General features: G+C 45.2%; 1 protein-coding gene across 1 annotated transcript in view; it reads right to left on the minus strand.

The window, feature by feature from the left end:
- The window catches only part of OBSCN (obscurin, cytoskeletal calmodulin and titin-interacting RhoGEF), a 2,124,484-nt gene that overhangs the window by 561,172 nt on the left and 1,540,087 nt on the right, over nucleotides 1–23,225 (minus strand). Inside the window, exon 110 of the mRNA XM_078665296.1 lies at nucleotides 9,159–9,236. Coding sequence (XP_078521422.1) covers nucleotides 9,159–9,236 — 78 coding nt within the window. The remainder of the gene's footprint in view (nucleotides 1–9,158; nucleotides 9,237–23,225) is intronic.

Consider the following 23,225-nt stretch of genomic DNA (forward strand, 5'->3'; position numbering starts at 1 on the left):
TATTACAAAGCAGTAGCTACCTACTTTGAGTAATCAAATTACTGGACCCCTGACTGACAGCATTCAGTCCTGAGTGGGGTACCGAAACCTCTGGGTGCAGCCTGTGACGAGATTTGGACAATAGTGGGCGATGGTGACACAGCCAGTGGATAGATCCTGTTTTGATAGTGTCAATCATTGTTTGTTGTTGCCATAAGATTAAATGGGTCTTCCCTCATACCCAGTGGAAAAAGAAACATCTGATCAACCAAGACGTCTGTTTGCAACATCAGTGGTGACATTTTGCTATTGCCCCTTCCAATGCTCAGTTGAATCCTGCCTTTCCTTCTAAGCGGGGTGCACAGTGCTATGGTCATAGCATCTGATTTTACAAAGCATGACTATCTTAACAGTTTGTAGCAGAGTCTGCCCACATATCTGCTGACTACGTTGTAAAGAGTCTGGAAAATTGTGATTAAAACCGTCCATAACTGATGTAGGAGCTCAGACATCTCTACACTGGCTCTGCTGCAGAGAGCTTTCTATGAGCATGCAAAATCTGTAATTTCCAAAGTATTAATACTATCTATTCCATCCCATTCCTCCGCTCAGACAATACGTAACTGGAAGACTCTCTAGCCACTTCTCGGTCTCAGCCTTTTAGTCCATTGGTTTTAAGAGTGCAGATGGCTTGTTTTCTTTTATTTATGGGGCTAAAATCTTAGCACCGTCTTTAAAGGGGTCATTGAGCAATTAGCCTCTTGAGGACGTCAACATGTTCCCCCCACTCTCCAGATAACATACCCCCACCTCCAGAAAAAGGGGACTCCCTTAAACTCCCTATCCCATACCCTCCACCTGTCATGCCCCTTCCGGACTCCTCAGAGAGCAGAAGCCACCTCATTCCTGATCGGGTGGTACTATGTGAATATGTAATGCCATCCAAACCATAGGTTTATACTAGGATCTAAGGCGGTCACAGTCGACAGGGGGTACCCAGCTACTCATCAGGGGAAGGTCGGTCTGGGTGCTGTAGCTCATCTACCAACTCCTCCTATGCCCTGGCCACTTCCATTGACATGAGGCCTCTCTTAGCCTCCTGGAGCAGCAACTCACTCTCGGAACCCACCCATCTCAGCAACTCTTTTTTTTACAGCACACCACTTGAGGACCTCTTGGTGCTTCCCAGTTCCTAGTGCTGTCTCTCTTTGCTATGTGAAAAGCTAAATCCTGAAACCGACTTGTGACTTTGTTCAAATAACTTTATTCGATTCATTAGAATCATAAAAGTTTATACAATAAAACAACTAAAAACAATTACAAAATTCGCACATATTCCCGTCCATAGATCTTAATAAACCAACAAAATTAATCAATTTTAAAATCATCATAGCTATCCCCACCTCAGTTTGTACAATTGACTAAAAAGAAAATTCTTAGTAAAATGGATGTAATTAGGTTCATTTTCACACTTCATAACCTTTCAGGATTATAAATGCAGTTCTAATAAAACTAAGTACTGCACTACAGATTACAGCCGTAGTTAGTGCCCTTAAATAGGCATAGCCCTCTTGATGAGAGTAGGGGCTTATTACGTTCAATATAGGTTTAATAAAACGTGCTCTAGGGTATTTGTACAGGGAACAGAACAGCATAAAATGCATTGTACTCTGTTTGGCCAGATCATTACAAGGACAGGGCGCTTTATTCTTGGCTGTGTGTGGGAACCAGCTTAGGAGACAATCACCTGGAGCACACAGGACTTCTGCCTCAGTGAGCTCATCTATCACCCCCAACAATCTTCTCCCAATATTCTCGGAGCTCTGGGCATTCTCAAAACATATGAACTCAGCCGCAACTCCCTGCATCTTGGGCATTTCACCTTGTCTATTGCAAAGTGTCTGTTAATCCTCCCAGGGCTAAGGTATGCCAGATGAAGCACATAAACATTATTAAGCTTGAACCATGCATTTCGGGAGACTTTGGGTACATGTTCTAAAATGGATACACAATCATTCTCCAGTACTGAAACCCCCAGACCCTCTACCCATTTGGCCCTAAGTTTACCTAGGGGTAATACGTCACCTCGAGATGTAACAGCTTTAAATGATGTGACCAAGTATTGACAGCTTTTTGCGTGTGCTGTTTCTGCAATGCCAGTTCCCCAGGGTCTCTAAACTGCTGTCATTGCTGCACCATGAAGAAGAAATTGGCCCTGTGGCAAGTCATATTGTGATTGGCAGTCATCAAACAAAAGCAGCATTTCAGCGGAAAAGACGGTCCCGAATTTTGTTGCGTGTGCCTCCATCCGGAACATCAGGCTTCGCCAATCTCCACCGTGGGGAGCACTTCAAGATATCCCACCTTAATATTTGGGGAATATGGGAAATGTAACCCACGCCCTACGCATTGTACGCTCCCATTACCATTGCAGAACCTGAAACTCCATGGTGCAGTCTATCCAAAGAGAGCAAAGTCAAAGCAACACCGTGATCAGTCTAGGAAGATCTGGCACAAAAGGGTCCAGGTCCCTCCCAGGAGCGAGTCTGCTCGCTAACCACTGTGCCAACCACTAAAGTTGTGCAACGATCTAATAAGTTTCAAAGTAGCGAGTGGCTAAACCTGCATCCTCCCTTGGATCTGAAATGTGGGTAAAGCCACCCTCCTGCGGCCCAGACCCAATATGAAACCCATGATGTAAATGTAAATGTAAATGTTAACGTAGTGTACTTGTATAGCGCACGAATCGACCCCAGCTGGGGTATCTCGGCGCTTGTACGAATTCCACTGTGGAACCCTTTCTGGCTTTTCCCTGTGAAGTGCCCACTCCTGGGCACCCCCAAGGTAAAGCCAGGCATCCTAGCGTTGTGGGGGCCGTTGTGGAGATTAAGCAAGCTATTGCCCAGAGTTGCAGAGTGGGACCCATGAATAGAATAGGCACCGAGGCGAGAATTAGTAGGCCCGAGGAAAATGAGCCCAAGACCCGCTGTGGCGGGAATTGAACCCTGGTCCCGGGCTAGACCTCTGCATCAGGGTCTGCCGCTCTAACCATTGAGCCACACTTCTCCACAATGTGAGTGTGTCAATCTCCTCAAAGGGTGCCCTGGGTATCCATAACGGAAGCACCACAAAAAGGTACAGTAGGCTGGGGAGAGCCACCATCTTTAATAGTGCCACGCGGCCTGCCATCCATATGGGGAGTGTTTTCCAAAACTCCATGCTAGAGTGAAGAGCCTGCAGACGCTTCCCCACATTGCCCTCCAGCAGCTCTAAGGGATCATGATACACCTAAACCCTAAGGTAAGGAAAACATCTGGACTCCCATCCAAGTGTTGCTGAATGCTCTCTGGCAGCCAGTGTTGGGAAAATACAGGATGTCAGCCAATTAACGTGTAGGCCTGATAGCGACCCAAATCACTCTAGTAACTGAAGACCTCCATTCAGCTCCCTCCCTGTGTCATGCAGAAATAGCAACTGGTCATCCGCATACAATGGGTCTGGTCACCAATTGTTATGCCACAGAAAGCATCACATGCTCTGGCATAATTGGCCAGAGGCTCCATTGCTAGAGCAAAATGTAAAGGTGACAGAGGGCAGCCCTGACGATCCCCACGCTTCATGCTGTAATCACTCAAAATAACTCAACCTGCATGAACTTTGGCCGTGGGTTCCGTATACAATAGTTTCATCCAGGCTATGAAGCCTTGGCCCAGTCTAAAGCAATTCATTACACCATAGAGGAAGGCCCACTCCAAACTCTCAAAAGCTTTTTTAATGTCCACTGAAAAAGTCACTGCCTGTCTCCTATCGTACAAGCTATTTTCCAATAGTGCAAGGAATCTGGGGATGTTAAGTGCTGTATTGTGACCCACGATCTGTCACTTGACATATTTAATCCTACATCATCTAGCCAGCTACTGCATTGTGAAACCAGTTTCGCCCATATAATTTCAGGAGCTCCATCGACCATGCCCCCCATGTTATGCTTAGCTCTGCATTACATGGGACCATGCCAGCTCCTAGTTAATTATACATATTACATATTAGGCTCTCTAGTCTACACTAATATCTCACCGTTTTTGTAACAGTGTATAAACACGACCCACCCCCAAATTCTTCCACCTAGCACTGTGAGGCATTCAGTATGCACTCCAGGTCTTCGTCTGCCTTAATTGCTGCTACATATATACTTTCTTTACTATAGGTTATCCTTAGTGAAAGTCGCGATCACCTACTCTCCATGGACCAAAAAATTCGTCCTGGCCACCATAACCACTTTTAGCTTGTAAGTTTAGAATTTTCTGTTTTGACACCAATGGGTCCTATTGGTATTCACCAGCTAAAATCTTATCTCCAATTCCACGTGTTTCTCTAATCTAGAACACATTGAGGTGACCTAATCCTCTTCAATCTGAAACTCATCTATCTTGGTGATGGCCTTCTCACTATCTGTAACCTGTATTCACATTGTTTGTTCATTGTGTGTCCCGTGGCAACCCTTGAGTACACTAAAACTATTTCACCAATCTTTTGAAGCTCAGAGCAATAATATGTATATCTGAACTTGTAATATATAAATCATGTATTGACGGATCTACACAAACATATATACCTCTTCCCTGATCCATTCTCAGGATATACCTTTGTGGCTCGCCTGATGAAGGCACGCCCTGTGCCGAAACGCGCGTTGAGAACTCTAAGAATTGTTACCATCCAGCCAAAATATATCAATTGCCCAGCTTTTATAACTTTTTTATAAATCTCTCCAAAAATTGCTGTATTGTATATGTGTTGTTCTATATATTTCTTTATGTCTACATTGTTTTAGATAAAGTGCCTACCGACCGTAACTCATGGTAAATACGTTGTATGTGATGTATATGCACTGGTATGTAAATATTTTGAATTTTGTTTTTTTCATGTTGCATCTTTTTAGATAAATCTCATTAAAAAAAGAACCCATATGTTTTAAATAGCTGTTGATTTTTTGCACTGAGCTCGGGTTATCCCCCACATCATGTTGAAAACAAATTAATGTAATGCCCGTGGTATCTACTGCCTAGGAAAGTTTTTCCCTTTGGTGACCCGGAATGAATACAGCCTGGCCTCTATGTATGAGGGCCACCTACTCATGCAACTCAATCCTGTACCACACCTCCTGTGGAGAGCGAAAGAACTTTATACCCTCCGGGGCCACCACGTGCATTCAAGCTGGGAAACACATAGCATATTTTAGGCCCATCTGGCATAGTTATTGTTTGACATCCAGGAATGTGGACTTCAGCTTCTGAATCACCTTGGTAAAGTCCGGAAAAATCATAACTTTGTGACTGTTGGCAGCAACCAAAGCACCAAGACTGCCCTACTTGCCGCCACAGACGAGATCCGCTCCCTCCTCGACCAGGGCCAAACAGCAGCCCTCATCCTCCTGGACCTCTCGACTGCCTTCAATACCATCTCCCACCGCACACTAGCCACCAGACTCCACGACGCCGGCATCCATGGAAAGGCCCTTGACTGGATATGCTCATTTCTCACAGGCAGAGCTCAGCAAGTCAGACTTCTGCCCTACCACTCGGAACCAACAGAGACAAGGTGTGGAGCGACAAAGCGATCCTTCCTCAGCCTTACCCTCTTCGATATATATATGTATCCCTCGCAACCATCGTCAGAAACCACAGACTCAACATTGCCTCTTATGCCACCAACATCCAGCTCATCCTCTCCCTCACCAAAGAACCCAACATCCCCAGACACAACTTCCAAGAAGGGATGAAAGCCGTTGCCACCTAGATAAAGAAGAGCTGCCTGAAACTCAACTCAGAGAAAACAGAAGTCCTCATCCTTGGCTCCACACCCTCTGGGTGGGATGACATATGGTGGACCCCTGCCCTCGGAAACCCCTCCACCCCGACAGACCACACACAAACCGTGGCATCATACTTGACTCATCGCTCACAATGAACCACCAGATCAATGCCGTATCTTTAGCCTGCTTTAACACCCTCTGCATACTCCGAAAAATGTTCAGATGATCCCACCTGAATCCAGAAAAACAGTTACGCATGTAAATGTAAATGTGTTTGTATTTATATAGCGCACTTCTACCCAGAGGTCTTGTAGCGCTGTATTCATACCGCTGTGGAACCCATCCTGGCTTTCCAGTGAAATGTCCACTCCTGGGCACCCCCAAGGTGAAGCCAGGCATCCAAGTCCTGCTGGGGCCATTGTGGAGATTAAACAAGCTATTGCCGAGAGTCACAGAGTGGGACCTATGAGTAGACTAGACACCGAGGCAAGAATTATCAGGTCCGGGGAAATTGAGTCCAAGAGCCGCCGAGGCGGGAATTGAACCCTGATCCCGGGCCAGACCTCTGCATCTGCCGCTCTAACCATTGAGCCACGCTTCTCCACAATGCCCTCATCAGTAGCAGACTGGACTATAGCAATGCTCTCTACGCCCTAATCAACAAGATACTAGTCCACAAACTCCAGACAGTCCAGAATGCCACAGCCACACTGACCTTAGACATTCGCGTCACAACCACATCACCCAACACCTCCCCGATCTACACTGGCTCCCCATCGAAAGATGAATAACCGCCAAGCTCCTCCCTCATGCATACAAGGCCCTTCACAACATCGGAGCAGCGTACCTGAACACCCGTCTCTCCTTCCACGCACTCAAGAGACACCTCTGATCAGCTGACCTCTCCCTAGCCATCATCCCATGCAAGACCAGAACAGGAGGAAAGTCCTTCTCCTACCTCACAGCCAAGGCCTTGAACAACCTCCACCTCTGGCAAATCCCTACACTGCTCCAGTTCAGGAAGGACCTCAAGACCTGGCTCTTCGGATGACCCCAGCACTCTACGGAGCTGGCCTCCTCCCCCTAGCGCTTTGAGACCCTCGCAGGTGAGTAGCTACATTTTAACAACACTGATTGATTGATGTACCCAGTCTCTAATCTGTGCTATGTTGTGGTCTCTATCCCAATAATAGAGGATCCTGGCCAGGACTGGTCTTTGTGGTATGTCCTATGGGGGGTAGGGGGTCAGGCAGGAACTCTGTGTGCCCCTCGAGGGAGTAAAAAGAGGATGGGACCTCAAGATCTACTTCCTCATGCATCCAAGTAGGACAGCGTTCTGACTCCCAGAATGTCAGGCATTCTGGGAGTCTGACAATGCAGATATTCTTTCTCCTTGACCTATATATGCTGTCTTCAACTTGCACTTTTAGGGCCTGAACTTTGTATTCCATGACCGAAAGACGTTCTTGCATCGCCACGATGTTGGAGAGAATGTTCGCCATTGAGCACTCCATTGTGTAATGACCCTTTCAAAAGACAACAATGGTCATCCTTTTGGATACTCAGGTCCGCTCTGAAGGTGTCAATCTTCGTTTTCACAGCCTCGCAGAATGCAGTGATGGCTTGTAAGATGTCCTGGAGGGTGGGTTCAGTCAAGGGCCGACTTAAGTGGACCCGGGTGTTTCCTCACGTCTGCAGGAAACTGTCACCTCCAGGACCTTGCCTCCAGCATCCAGATGTTGTTTCTTGGTGGCTCTGCCCATGCTGGTATAGTAAATGCAGAGGTTTACAAAAGCCACTAGGACTCCCGCACAATAACGCAACAAACTCAGGGGGCTATGGTTCGCCAGCAGGAAAGGAGGGCATCTCAGCAGGAAGCGGGGACAGACAGCAAGGACATGTTCACTGATGGTTGCGTGGGATGGCATCAAGGACTTGGCTCTATTGCAGAGTCTTAGGAAACAGGTGCAGGAGTGTGTGTTGCCATCCTTAGCAGCAAACCAACCACTAGGTTGTGCGACAGCTTGCCCCAATGTCCATGAGAGGGGCAGGACCCCCGCAAGTTTCAAAGTGCCTCAACGCCAATCTCCCACTGCTGTGCCCCCAAGGCGCAAGCATTTAAGGCTCCAAATACCAGAGCAGTCTCTCTCCCATGAACACCATCAACCTCCGCACCTGTTCATATTACAGACACCTCATAGGGTCATCCAGCAGGGCATGCGCCCAATGCAATACCAGCCCCTATAAAAGGGATTGCATCATAGGGAGAAGCACCCTGTCGCCCGCAAACTTTAAAAGCACTCGTCTGACAGAAAAAAGTTAATCACTCTGGAAATTATAAAACATGTTCATTGAAGAATAAAACAAGTCATAGAAAAGATGTGATATAGACAGAGACGGACACTGCACAACATGTTGGGTCTGTATTAGTCCATAGGATGAAGTTTTCTGTATGGGAGACTACATATCTATGACAACATATATCTTTTTTCTTGTGTTCAAAAAGACAAAAACGATTTTGAACAGCACTGCTGCTAGCATGCATAAACACATTTCATATTTTAAAATGAATTGTTTACAAGATTTGGTGCATTTGTTTAAAAGATACAACTTTGAATCAAATGTAGCTTTCATATATCAATTATGTTTTGGTTTATTTGCAGAGTTATTTCTTTCAGGTTTTGAAATTACTACGGGATCCCACATATGGGTAGGACTTTTGAATGCTAAAAGATACCCATGATAGATAACTGGTGTTACTGGTACGTGACTATTTTATCTCAAATCCTTTTGCCGGTCATGCCTCTGCATGGAAAGGATAGAGTCTCAGAAGGACCCTAGCCCACACCCTTTATGAAATAATGAAGCACATCAAATTCAACAGTCTAGATTTCAGTAAAATGTATTGCAGGACGTCCTGTAGGTTTAACCCCTTGGCTGTAGGGGGTAATTCCCCTGCCGTGCTGGGGGGCTGGCACGCGCGCACAGCGCCCCGGTGCTCATGACGAGCTCGGCTCATCATGCCGCGCAGTGGCGCTGTGCCCATGACGAGCTGAGCTCGCCATGACCACGCCCGTTTCTTTAGAACGCTCAGCACAGCAGGGGAATTATCGCAGCGTGTGAGTGCCGGGCGGTCATGCCGAGCTCAGCTAGTCATGAGCACAGCGCAACCGTGGCTCATGACAAGCTGAGCTCGTCATGAGCATGGGAGGGGTTAACATCAAAGTTTCACCTCTTTCTCCTGTTTTATGGATTTGGGGTCTACTCTGCAGACAATTACAAAAAACTCAGCAATAGTTTTGAGTAATATGATGTGTGTTACCCAATCTTGAGTAAAAAAAAATTAAAGAGATCATCAACTTATGCCAACCTGCCACCTGCTTCGCGCTACAAGAAACTTGAGTCGTTTTGTATTTATCTGCACAGACCCTTCAGGCGTGGATGTTTCCTGCAAACAGAAAAGGAAGAGGTCAATATCCCATCATACTTTGTCTTGTTTCAAGAACACCCCATTTTTCTACAGCACTGCCCTCCACTAATAGGAAGTTAGAAAAGCAATTTAATCACCAGTGAAACTCAACAAAAAAACAAAGGTATAAAACAGAGTTGGCCTTCACATTGTTAGTTAATGCACAAAAAGTTCAACTTCTGATCTGTGTGTGCAACAGATGATGAAGTCCTAGGGTCAGAGCAGGAGACTGAATGCTTGTAGGTCTACTTGAATTTTCTACTAATTATATTGTTCCCATTTCTACTGTTGATTAGAAAGTGAACAAATAAATCAAGCAACATGTGGTAATCTGGTTGGTCTAGTAGAGTGCGCTCTCTGAGTCGTCTTGTAGTGGTCTGCCTGCATGCTGATGGCAGAAACAAATTGCAGCAGAAATCCAACGAGCAATGGATTGTTTGGATATTGCACGCATCTTTGGCGGCTTGGCACCAAAGACAAAATTTTTTCCATTTGAGCTTGTATGTCTTTATTGTGGAAGGCGCCCTAGCATTGGCCAAGACTTCCCTACAGTCAGAAGGAATGTCTAAGTGAGCGAATTCAAAGTGCTCAGGCGCCAGGCCGCTAAGTGCAGGGATGCAGGATCAGGGTGGCAGATCTGTCCGTTCTGAATGGACAGAAGGTTTGGTATTGGTCGGAACTGAACGGGATCACATTCATAGAGAAGGAGGAGTTCAGTGAACCAGAACTGGTAAAGCTACCTATGAGCTATGAGTATTAGACAACAAGGCTCCTTCTTCCTTTTCCGGAGAAACCTGGGAACCAACGGTATTGGTAAAAATTGTAGTCATAGATCCGCGACCAGTTCATCAAAAACGCATTTCCACATGACCCCTTGTGGGGAAGCCAACTTGTGAAGAATGGGCATTTGCGGTTCAGACTGGTCGCAAACAAGTCCAGATCGGGTCCACCCCACTCCTGAAAAATATGATCCAAAGTTGGTTGATGGAGCTCCCACTCGTGATAGGAAATTGTCGATCTGCTGAGGGAATCCGCGAGAACGTTGTAAACTCCCGGGACATGGATTTCGGTCAGACTTATCCGATGTTTGATCGTCCAATCCTAAATGTTTTGGGCTTGTTGAGACAATAGAGCAGATCTTGTCCTTCCGTGTTTGTTCAAGTAGTGCACACTTGTCGTGTTGTCCATCCAGATCAGCACTGATGCTCCAAGAAGTATGGTGCGAAAAGATTTTAGGGCTAGGAAGATCGCCAGCAATTCCAAGCGGTTGATATACCAAGCTCGTTGTTGAGCATCCCATCTCCCGCGGACTGTGAGTCCTTGTAGATGAGCTTCCCGTCCTTCGAGGGAGGCGTTCGTGGTGACGACGAAGCTTGGAGCTTCTATTAGGAATGAGCAGCCTGCTGTTACATTTCACTTGCAAGTCCACCATAGTAGAGCGTCCCTTGTTCGAGGAGTGATGTGGATGAGATCGTCGAAGGATCCCGAGACTTGTAGCCACCGTTTGTTGAGTTCTTCTTGCAGAGGTCTCATCCTGAGATGGCACTTGGGGATCAGTGGAATGCAAGATGAAAGCATCCCCAAAAGCGACTTGAACTGCTGGACTGAAACGCACCTTCTTGATCACAGTAGCTGGCAGACTTTGCCAAGTTTCAGTTGCCTTTCATTTGAGAAAAAGGCTTGTGTTCGCAAAGTGTCTATGGTGGCTCCCAAGAACGAATTGATGGAGAGACCCAGAGATTGGAAAATTGATAGACATCTCTGAGTGTGGACATTTGCGATTTTGAAAGAATTCGCCTTGATAAGGCAGTCGTCTAGATAAGGAAAAATCTGAATTCCCTCCAGCCGAAGGTGTGCAGCCACCGGTGCTAAGACCTTGGTGAAGATCCGTGGTACGGAACGAAGTCGGAAAAGAAGGACCTTGAATTGAAAGTCCCTGCCAGCCACTCTGAACCTCAAGAACTTTCTGTTTCTGGGTAGAATTGGTTCATGAAAATAAGCGTCTTGGAGGTCGAGGGTGGTCATATGATCCCCCGCCGTGAGGAGTGGGAGGATCTCTTGAAGAGTCAGCATCAGAAAGGACAATTTTTTGAGATATTTGTTGAGGGAGCGAAGATCTAGAATGGGACACCATTCTCCCGATTTCTTTTTTATCAGAAAGAATCTGGAATAAAAAACGGTTCCTCTTTGCAATCGAGGAACTACTTTGGTCGCTCCTTTTCGGAACATCAGATTTATTTGAGCAAAAAGCTCTGAGAGGTGAGCTGGATGTGGTCCTTTGGGAGGAGAATTCGGAGGGAGAATTACAAACTCTAGAACATGGCCTCTGGCTACAATGTCCAAGACCCATTTGTCTGTTGTTATCTGTGACCTGTTTGAGAAGACAGGGGAGATTCTTTCTCCAACTTTTAAAGTGGGAAGCGGTAGAGCAGGTGGCAGTTGTCACTGCTTCTTGGGTTTATTACGCCCGTGGTAAGTTGACTTCCTTCTGTTTTGTGAGTAGGAGGTAGATGGTTGCTGTCTGAAAGATTGTTCGCGCTGGGAAGAGTAACGTTGGTTACTCTGATAGGACTGATATTGTCTTTGCTGATTATAGCCTCCTCGATTAGAAAAGGATCCGTGGCCTCTAGCCCCACGAAAGGGTGAAGCGTTACGAGAGATCTTGCTGACTCTGTATCCTTTTTAATAGCCTGTAGGGCCTCGTCAACATGCTGACCAAAAAAAGACTCGCCATCAAAAGGCATATCAATTATTTTAGCCTGAATCTCTTGGCGAAATGATGTTGCTTTTAACCAGCCCTGCCTCCGCAGGACCGCAGCACCTGCCAGTTGTCAAAACCTGTAGATGCAACATCCACTGATGAATCAATAAGCCAAGATTTGTTCCGCTTCCTGAAGGATCTTAAGCACCTCTGACTTAGAGGGCTCAGGTAACATGTCGATGTAGGGAGAAATGTCCGACCACATCTGTCTATCATATCGTCCTAAGCTAGCCTGTGAGTTAGCTGCATGAACGGTTGTTGCTGTCATAGTGGACACCTTCTTTCCAATAGTGTCCAAACGTTTCCCATCCCGATCAAGAGGAGCTGACAGTGGAGAGGAGGGATTCTGCGCTCGTCATTGAGCTGCTTGGGCGATAACAGAATCTGCCTTTGGTTGACCTATTAAACATGCAGGTGAACTGTCAGGAGCCCTATATGTTTTATCAAGGCGGGGCAGGACCTCTGGAAAAGAAGCAGGAGCTTTTATAACTTTTAGTCCTTCCTGCCGAATAAAATCAATAATCGGCATAACCCATATTTGTTTCCGTGGTTGATCTTTGAAATCGTAAAGGAAACAATCATCCTTCTTTGTCTCCATAGGAAGACAAAAACGCTGTGTAGCCATCTCCATAAGAAGGGAAAAACCCCTAATGTCAACTGGAGGAGAGTTGGCAGGAGCAGGAGTTGATGGAGACATAGTTTGTATCTGGTAGTCATCCCATTCCGGAAGGAGAGATCTGTCATCCAATTCTCCTTCTTCTCTATCGTCGTCAGAAGTGTGAGCTTCCTGAGAGTGATGTGAAGGTACCGGAGAACGTGGCCTGGGCAACATTAAAGCTGATAACGATTGAGGAACAGGTGTGGGCGGAATAGAAGAAGCCAATTCAGATGGAGGGAAACGAAGATAGTAATCTTCCAACATGTACTGCAGATTATTTAGAAGAGCCAAAGGCATTTGGGCCGTAGGAATCGGATCTGGAGCTGAAGGAACCATCTCCGGACAAAAGTCGTCATCTTGATCCACATCTTGATACTTACAGCCACATGCATCAAGCGATTTAGGAATCGCAAGCGGTGCGAATCTCAAAAATCGGCCGTTTGCGATTCCTAAATCACTATTTGGGATGCATCAATCCAAAATTCAATAAATCGCTATTTTTAGCGATTTCTAAAAATGCGATTGCATTTAAGGAATCGCAATTTGCGATTCCTTAAATGCAATGCATGACACCTAAAACAAATTGCGAATTCGCAATTAGGAGGAAACAATTACCATGAGGTTGGACCTCATGGTAATTTGCGAAAAAGCTGAAAAATGCAATTTTGTGCATTTTTCAAACTGTCATGTTGTGCACACACATGCCCTTAGGGCATGTGTGTGCACAACATATGTGCATAGATTGATTTCAGGGGTGCAACAGGGTGTCCTTTGGACACCCCTGCACCCTTGAAATCGCACTCTCAATTTACGATTAGCTAATTGCGAATCGCAAATTGAGATTGTCTTCCCATTCATTCCTATGAGCCTTTTGGCCCATAGGAATCAATGGGAAGGGATTCCTTAATTGAGATTCGCAATTTGTGAATCGCAATTAAGGAAAAATAAGGAATCGCTAAAAAAATTGCGATTTTTTTGATGCATTGCCGTTTGCAATTCCTTAATTGCGATTCCTTAATTTTTGCAATTAAGGAATCCCAAACGGCAACAATGATGCATGTACCTGTTAATGAGGTGCTCAGAAGGGCTCCTGGCAGTACAAAACCTATCTAACTCATCTGATTCTTCATCGTCATCTTCAGAATCCAACAATTTTTCAGGTAACCTAAGAGGAACCTTAGCAGGGGAAATTGTAATTGGAGAAAGGACCTCCAATGAGGATCCACATCTATGTAACAAAGAAGACGTTGCTGACGACGGAGGCAGCTGTATAAATGGTGTTGCAGACAATGCAGTAGATACTGCAGACATAGATGAAGACCAAACCTGAAGAGCTGTACATGAAGACAGTGGTAGGGTAGACGAGGCAGCTGTCGACGAGGTAGTCATGGACGAGATAGGTGTCGATGGGGTCATCGTCAAGAGACGGGCCTCGTCGACGAGACGTCGTCAACAAGACGTTCGTCTACGAGGCAATCGTCAACGACACTCTTTTGATCTTCGTCGTCGAAGGAGCGTGGACGGTAGATTTAATCTTTTTCGTCAACGGGACTGGTTTTAGGGAGACGGATACCAGCGTCGACGGCGAAGACGCCGACGACATTATCATTTGTGGCTTCGGCAACAAGAAATTAGCAGTCGACATTGTCGCAGCGGCGACGGAAGGTTTCGTCGATGAAGGCGTCATCTTCGAGCTCACCGACGAGGGACCCCATTTCTGAGGTAAAGCTTTATCAGAAACCTGTTTTGAAGTTTGAGACTTTGCAGTCTTTCTTGGGGGCATAAAAGGCATAGTCTTACTCTTTGAAGGTGGAAGAGCCTTTTTTGAAGTAGAAGGCAGCTCAACACTCTTGGAGGTATGCTGTTTCTTCGACACCTTAGCCCCAGGAGAAGATAAGTCTGTGTCAGCAGTCTTCTTCCTAGAGGATGTAGTCTGGACAGAGGCAATACTTCCAACTTCAGATAAGGGATTGTTCTGATCTTTAATCTTCTGTAGCCACAGAAGTAGATGCCCCTTTCTGAAGAGGGGCGTCTCTAGAAGAAGCCGATTCAGATGGAGGGAAATGGAGATAGTAATCATCCAACATGTACTGCAGATTATTTAGAAGAGCCAAAGGCATTTGGGCTGTAGGAATCGGATCTGGAGCTGAAGGAACCGTCTCTGGACAGAAGTCGTCATCCTGATCCACATCTTGATACTTAATGAGGAGCTCAGAAGGGCTACTGGCAGTACAAAACCTATCTCCCTCATCTGATTCTTCATTATCATCTTCCGAATCCAACGTTTGTTCAGGTAAACTAAGAGGAACCTTAGCAGGGGAGATTGTTATTGGAGAAACGACCTCCAATGAGGATCCACATCTATGTAACAAAAAAGACGTTGCTGTTGACGGAGGCAGCTGTATAAATGGTGTTGCAGACGATGTAGTAGATACTACAGGCATAGATGAAGACCAAACCTAAAGAGCTGTACATGAAGACAGTGGTAGCGTAGACGAGGCAGCCGTCGATGGAGTCAGCGTCGACGAGACGGGCCTCATCGACGAGACGGTCATCAACGAGACGGTCGTCGACGAGTCAATTGTCGCTGACACTCTTTTGATCTTCGTCATCGAAGGAGCGTGGACGGTAGATTTAATCTCTTTCATCAACGGGACTGGTTTTAAGGAGACAGATACCAGCATCGACGGCGAAGACGCCAACGACATTATCATTTGTGGCTTCTGCAACGAGAAATTAGCAGTCAACAGTGTCGCAGCGGCAAAGGAAGGTTTCGTCGATGAAGGCGTCGTCGTCAAGTTCACCGACGAGGGACCGCGTTTCTGAGGTAAAGCTTTATCAGAAACCTGTTTTGAAGTTTGAGACTTCGCAGTCTTTCTTGGGGGCATAGAAGGCATAGTCTTACTCTTTAAAGAAGGAAGAGCGTTTTTGGAAGTAGAAGGCAGCCCAGCACTCTTGGAGGTATGCTGCTTTTTCGACACCTTAGCCCCAGGAGAAGATAGGTCTGTGTCAGCAGTCCTCTTCCTAGAGGATGTAGTCTGAACAGAGACAATACTCCCAACTTCAGATAAGGGATTGACCTGATCTTTAATATTCTGTTACCACAGAAGTAGACACCCCTCTCTGTCCTTCAGAGTCTTTTGTGGGAAAGTTCTGCAGATCTTGCAGTCTCTCACCTGGTGGGCAGGATACAAGCAGTAAATGCACTTCTTGAGGGGGTCTTCTGAAAAAAGCTGGAGCTTTCCACAAGATTTACAAGGTCAAGAGAGAGATTTCTTTGAAGAAGACATCATAAATGAAGAGTTTTCAAAGAAAAAACTAAGAAGAACTGAGCAGAACTCAGGAAGACTCCCTTAACACGACGTGTGGTAGAAAATCTGAGAGCCTGAGCCTCTGAGGATAACATTGTGGAGGGTGCTGTCGCCTGATTGGCTGTAGTTTGGACTATTTATAATTATTTGGACGAGTCATGCTAGTAGAAATCTTTTCCTATTGACTTCTAGTTATTTCACTTCCTGGTTCTAATCTACCTATGATGTACCTATGTTATGCATAATTACTGCTATTTTTATGTACAGTGGGACTCCCGTTCCAACTATGGGGAATGATTCAGGCATGTGAATCTATGAAAGATACCCCAATACTGGAAAATCTGGACTTCCCTATATGCACCTACCATTTGAGATTTTGTCCCTCAATAGTCTGTCGTCGATACTCTTGAACCCCTCGATTGTTATCTTTGAAATACAGCCAGGCGTGTTGCTTTAATGCATGTTAAGGTACACGCATAGTTACCAAATACATGTAAAAAGAAAACTGAAATTCACAATCATTAACTTACCTATCAGCCATACAAACCATAACTCACATACCAAATGCAATGCTTATGACCTCAAAAAATGCATAACATTAAAAACCAACACCTAAAAGCACCATAAACGCATACAGTAATAAATAATACTACATTTATAGTCATTAAGGATACTGAAATATGCAATGTCATGTATAAAATTGTTTCTAACATTTATAACATATGTTATTGCATTTGTCACATCAAGGGAGAGATTGTTAACATTGCATCTGGTGTAGGTGTGTTATAGTTTGCAAGGCTTTTTGTTGTGTGAGATGGTAGCTTATGAATATCAGTGTTTTTTCTTTTTACTTTATAAACAAAAGTGTATTTTCACTGTTGTTTTTAAGTTAATTTACGTGAATGTAACTAAACAGCAAGAAGTACTTACTGTACAGTACACGAATGCTCATTTACAGATGAGTGGGATAAAACTTCAGAAATGTGAGCTAAATGGAAATTAATCAGCTCTATATAATGTACAAAAACAATACAAACATTAAGTAGACAAGTGTATTGACCCACAGAAAATTTCAAACAAAACTGCGGCATGTCATCAGTCAGTTTACTATTCAGAAAAGAAGACTGAAATACAGTAGAGGATTTTCCAATAAGTTTAGATTGTTCCTGTACAGTAATTCTAAGTGTGTTCTTTCAATACTCAAACACCATTCATACTATAAAAAAATGTTAATCTCATTTTTGCTTAGCTGCCTTTTTCCTCCAGAAACCACTATAAAAAGCATAAGTTGCATGCTTCACAATTTTTCAGAGGTTGTGAGGCGTATTTATTTTGGTATGGTTTTTCTACTAGTTTAGATATTTCCTCACCGTTCACACAATAACAAGTTCATGTATCTTTGAGGATGTTTGTTCCTTTGTATAGAGACACCGCCGGGCCTTTCATTTTCAAATTATTAACCATCATAAATGTTTAATTTGAGTGAAAATATAAAATGGCACTGAAACTCTGCCACTTGCTCAGTAAGAAGTTAAGATAATTCAGGTGAACCCTGTGTTCTTTTTCCATAGGCAAATAGCGTCAAGTAAACCTTGACGGAATCTGTGAAGGTTAAATACTGCTTATTCCAAGATTCACTCCTCGGAATGGGGTCACCACATATATCACCACATTGCAGACAACTTCTGATGTCCCTAGTTGCTTGTAATAAAGAAATGATATAGCAGCTTAACTGTAGTAACTTTCCTGTTGAGTTCTGACATCACAATGTCTGCTGCCAGAACCAGAAACAACCAGGAAATGCAGGATACAGAGCATAACTATAGCTGAACTTGAAAAATGAAAACAAAATATGGTTTTCCTTCTGCTTTACATAGTGCTAATCTGAAAGGCAACAATATTTATGGCTACATGCTTATTTTTCCAATGTTTTAGGTAATTATAAGAAATAATCTTTCTGAAGGTTTCTACACATTCTGTGTTTTCTAAATCTGACTTGTACTAAACAGATTCTGAGATATTTTTGCAATAAATGTCTAACTGCTTTTTGGTGTGCAAATTTGCAAAAGAGATTCGAATTATATTCTTCATCTTTATAAACATCCTATCTACTTCATATGAACCAGCATCACACCAAGGACTTAAGTGGTTTGTACGAAGAGTTAAGGTTTGACCATGTAGTATATGAAACAAAGGATACCCTGGATTACATTATATGGCTAATGCAAGTCAACTCGAGATTCCATGGCCTTATAAAGGAACTTAGCCTTTGGCCTTGTTCTTCAATATGGTCATAGAGCACCTCGGTTACTTGCAATATACCTATACAACAGGTGGGACTTTATCCAATGTATTACCCTGGTATACCAAATTTTGTGGTTCAGTACTTGGAAAGGTGTGATAATACAACACCCAGCAAACGTTGCACAAAGTGGTAGCCTTATTTCCCAGCAGCTACATTATGATCCCTAAGCCTCTCAATAAGCCTTTAGTCATCATCATCATCTTTCTTTATTCGGTTTCGTGATCAGCAAACCATAAAAGCACAATATAAATACAGAGGTAAAATAGAATGATACAAAATGTACACTCTCAAAAAACAGGCCTAAGCAATTTCATGGCTCGTCAGTTATATGCAGGGTGCATCTAAAATACATGCTTAGTAAAAAAACAATAAGAAAGCAAGCAACAATGCATTACAATCATTAAAATCACTGGCCCAATCCACACAATGATGGCTGAACAAGGACATATGGCCCAGGATCGTTGTGGAAAGTGACACATCTAATCACAGCTCGCTCTAAGGGGTATATTCTCAAGAACGTGTGATAACCATCGCAAAAGTTACTTAACTAAACTTCCAACATTGAAGTCCATTGCGAGAAAATTACGCCGTGTTAACCAAGCATTCTCAACACGGTGGTACCATGCGATAGTCTCCAGATAACGCTGCAAATGACAGCGTTAAAATCAACTGTTACAAAAGGAGGTAGTGATGGACGGAGTATCCGAACCAATCAAACACTCACACCCAGTCAACAGATCTGGGTTTAATCCATCACCGTTCTTTAGCCCACTCTGCCACCCCAGTTCAGACATGGCCATATGCAAATAAGTCTGACCCTGTGCCTCATGGGAACAGTCCAGCCCAAACTGCCAAGCCATGCCTTCCCTGGACAGGAAACAAGCTTCCTAAGACCGGTTTCTGGCATTTCAGCCGTCTTCAGCCCGGCTTGCTTGAATCCAGTGGCAAAGTGAGCAAGGGACTCACGTCTGAGCATACCCTGCCAACTTATGGCGAACAAAATGGTACAAAAGGAGGTGGTGATGGATGGAGTATCCGAACCAATCAAACACTCACACCCAGTCAACAGATCTGGGTTTAATCCATCACCGTTCTTTAGCCCACTCTGCCACCCTAGTTTAGACAAGGCCATATGCAAATCAGTCTGACCCTGTGCCTCATGGGAACAGTCCAGCCCGAACTGCCAAGCCATGCCTTCCATGGATGGGAAACAAGCTTCCGAGGACCGGTTTCTGGCATTTCAGCCGTCTTCAGCCCGGCTTGCTTGAATCCAGTGGCAAAGTGAGCAAGGGACTCACGTCTGAGCATACCCTGCCAACCTATGGCGAACAAAATGGTACAAAAGGAGGTGGTGATGGACGGAGTATCCGAACCAATAAAACACTCACACCCAGTCAACAGATCTGGGTTTAATCCATCACCGTTCTTTAGCCCACTCTGCCACGCCAGTCCAGACATGGCCATATGCAAATCAGTCTGACCCTGTGCCTCATGGGAACAGTCCAGCCCGAAATGCCAAGCCATGCCTTCCCTGGACCGGAAACAAGCTTCCGAGGACTGGTTTCTGGCATTTTAGCCGTCTTCAGCCCGGCTTGCTTGAATCCAGTGGCAAAGTGAGCAAGGAACTCACGTCTGAGCATACCCTGCCAACTTATGGTGAACAAAATGGTACAAAAGGAGGTGGTTATAGGCGGAGGATCCGAACCAATCAAACACTCACACCCAGTCAACAGATCTGGGTTTAATCCATCACCGTTCTTTAGCCCACTCTGCCACCCCAGTCCAGGCCTAGGCAATTTCATGGCTCGTCAGTTATATGCAGGGTGCATCTAAAATACATGCTTAGTAAAAAACAATAAGAAAGCAAGCAACAATGCATTACAATCATTAAAATCACTGGCCCAATCCACACAATGATGGCTAACAAGGACATATGGCCCAGGATCGTTGTGGAAAATGACACATCTAATCACAGCTCGCTCTAAGGGGTATATTCTCAAGAACGTGTGATAACCATCGCAAAAGTTACTTAACTAAACTTCCAACATTGAAGTCCATCGCGAGAAAATTACGCCGTGTTAACCAAGCATTCTCAACACGGTGGTACCATGCGATAGTCTCCAGATAACGCGGCAAATGCCAGCGTTAAAATCAACTGTTACAAAAGGAGGTAGTGATGGACGGAGTATCCGAACCAATCAAACACTCACACCCAGTCAACAGATCTGGGTTTAATCTATCACCGTTCTTTAGCCCAATCTGCCACCCCAGTTCAGACATGGCCATATGCAAATCAGTCTGACCCTGTGCCTCGTGGGAACAGTCCAGCCCGAACTGCCAAGCCATGCCTTCCCTGGACCGGAAACAAGCTTCCGAGGATCGGTTTCTGGCATTTCAGCCGTCTTCAGCCCGGCTTGCTTGAATCCAGTGGCAAAGTGAGCAAGGGACTCACGTCTGAGCATACCCTGCCAACTTATGGCGAACAAAATGGTACAAAAGTAGGTGGTGATGGATGGAGTATCCGAACCAATAAAACACTCACACCCAGTCAACAGATCTGGGTTTAATCCATCACCGTTCTTTAGCCCACTCTGCCACGCCAGTCCAGACATGGCCATATGCAAATCAGTCTGACCCTGTGCCTCATGGGAACAGTCCAGCCCGAAATGCCAAGCCATGCCTTCCCTGGACCGGAAACAAGCTTCCCAGGACCGGTTTCTGGCATTTTAGCCGTCTTCAGCCCGGCTTGCTTGAATCCAGTGGCAAAGTGAGCAAGGAACTCACGTCTGAGCATACCTTGCCACTTATGGTGAACAAAATGGTACAAAAGGAGGTGGTTATGGGCGGAGTACCCGAACCAATCAAACACTCACACCCAGTCAACAGATCTGGGTTTAATCCATCACCGTTCTTTAGCCCACTCTGCCACCCCAGTCCAGGCCTAGGCAATTTCATGGCTCGTCAGTTATATGCAGGGTGCATCTAAAATACATGCTTAGTAAAATACAATAAGAAAGCAAGCAACAATGCATTACAATCATTAAAATCACTGGCCCAATCCACACAATGATGGCTAACAAGGACATATGGCCCAGGATCGTTGTGGAAAGTGACACATCTAATCACAGCTCGCTCTAAGGGGTATATTCTCAAGAACGTGTGATAACCATCGCAAAAGTTACTTAACTAAACTTCCAACATTGAAGTCCATCGCGAGAAAATTACGCCGTGTTAACCAAGCATTCTCAACACGGTGGTACCATGCGATAGTCTCCAGATAACGCGGCAAATGACAGCCTTAAAATCAACTGTTACAAAAGGAGGTAGTGATGGACGGAGTATCCGAACCAATCAAACACTCACACCCAGTCAACAGATCTGGGTTTAATCCATCACCGTTCTTTAGCCCACTCTGCCACCCCAGTTCAGACATGGCCATATGCAAATCAGTCTGACCCTGTGCCTCATGGGAACTGTCTGGCCCGAAATGCCAAGCCATGCCTTCCCTGGACCGGAAACAAGCGTCCGAGGATCGGTTTCTGGCATTTTAGCCGTCTTCAGCCCGGCTTGCTTGAATCCAGTGGCAAAGTGAGCAAGGAACTCACGTCTGAGCATACCCTGCCAACGTATGGTGAACAAAATGGTACAAAAGGAGGTGGTTATGGGCGGAGTACCCGAACCAATCAAACACTCACACCCAGTCAACAGATCTGGGTTTAATCCATCACCGTTCTTTAGCCCACTCTGCCACCCCAGTCCAGGCCTAGGCAATTTCATGGCTCGTCAGTTATATGCAGGGTGCATCTAAAATACATGCTTAGTAAAATACAATAAGAAAGCAAGCAACAATGCATTACAATCATTAAAATCACTGGCCCAATCCACACAATGATGGCTAACAAGGACATATGGCCCAGGATCGTTGTGGAAAGTGACACATCTAATCACAGCTCGCTCTAAGGGGTATATTCTCAAGAACGTGTGATAACCATCGCAAAAGTTACTTAACTAAACTTCCAACATTGAAGTCCATCGCGAGAAAATTACGCCGTGTTAACCAAGCATTCTCAACACGGTGGTACCATGCGATAGTCTCCAGATAACGCGGCAAATGACAGCCTTAAAATCAACTGTTACAAAAGGAGGTAGTGATGGACGGAGTATCCGAACCAATCAAACACTCACACCCAGTCAACAGATCTGGGTTTAATCCATCACCGTTCTTTAGCCCACTCTGCCACCCCAGTTCAGACATGGCCATATGCAAATCAGTCTGACCCTGTGCCTCATGGGAACTGTCTGGCCCGAAATGCCAAACCATGCCTTCCCTGGACCGGAAACAAGCGTCCGAGGATCGGTTTCTGGCATTTTAGCCGTCTTCAGCCCGGCTTGCTTGAATCCAGTGGCAAAGTGAGCAAGGAACTCACGTCTGAGCATACCCTGCCAACGTATGGTGAACAAAATGGTACAAAAGGAGGTGGTTATGGGCGTAATATCCAAACCAATCAAACACTCACACCCAGTCAACAGATCTGGGTTTAATCCATCACCGTTCTTTAGCCCACTCTGCCACCCCAGTTCAGACATGGCCATATGCAAATCAGTCTGACCCTGTGCCTCATGGGAACAGTCCAGCCCGAACTGCCAAGCCATACCTTCCCTGGACCCGAAACAAGCTTCCGAGGATCGGTTTCTGGCATTTCAGCCGTCTTCAGCCCGGCTTGCTTGAATCCAGTGGCAAAGTGAGCAAGGGACTCACGTCTGAGCATACCCTGCCAACTTATGGTGAACAAAATGGTACAAAAGGAGGTGGTGATGGACGGAGTATCCGAACCAATCAAACACTGACATCCAGTTAACAGATCTGGGTTTAATCCATCACCGTTCTTTAGCCTACTCTGCCACCCCAGTTCAGACATGGCCATATGCAAAT

Source organism: Lissotriton helveticus, chromosome 10, assembly GCF_964261635.1.
Source record: "Lissotriton helveticus chromosome 10, aLisHel1.1, whole genome shotgun sequence".
Taxonomy (NCBI): Eukaryota; Metazoa; Chordata; class Amphibia; order Caudata; family Salamandridae; genus Lissotriton; species Lissotriton helveticus.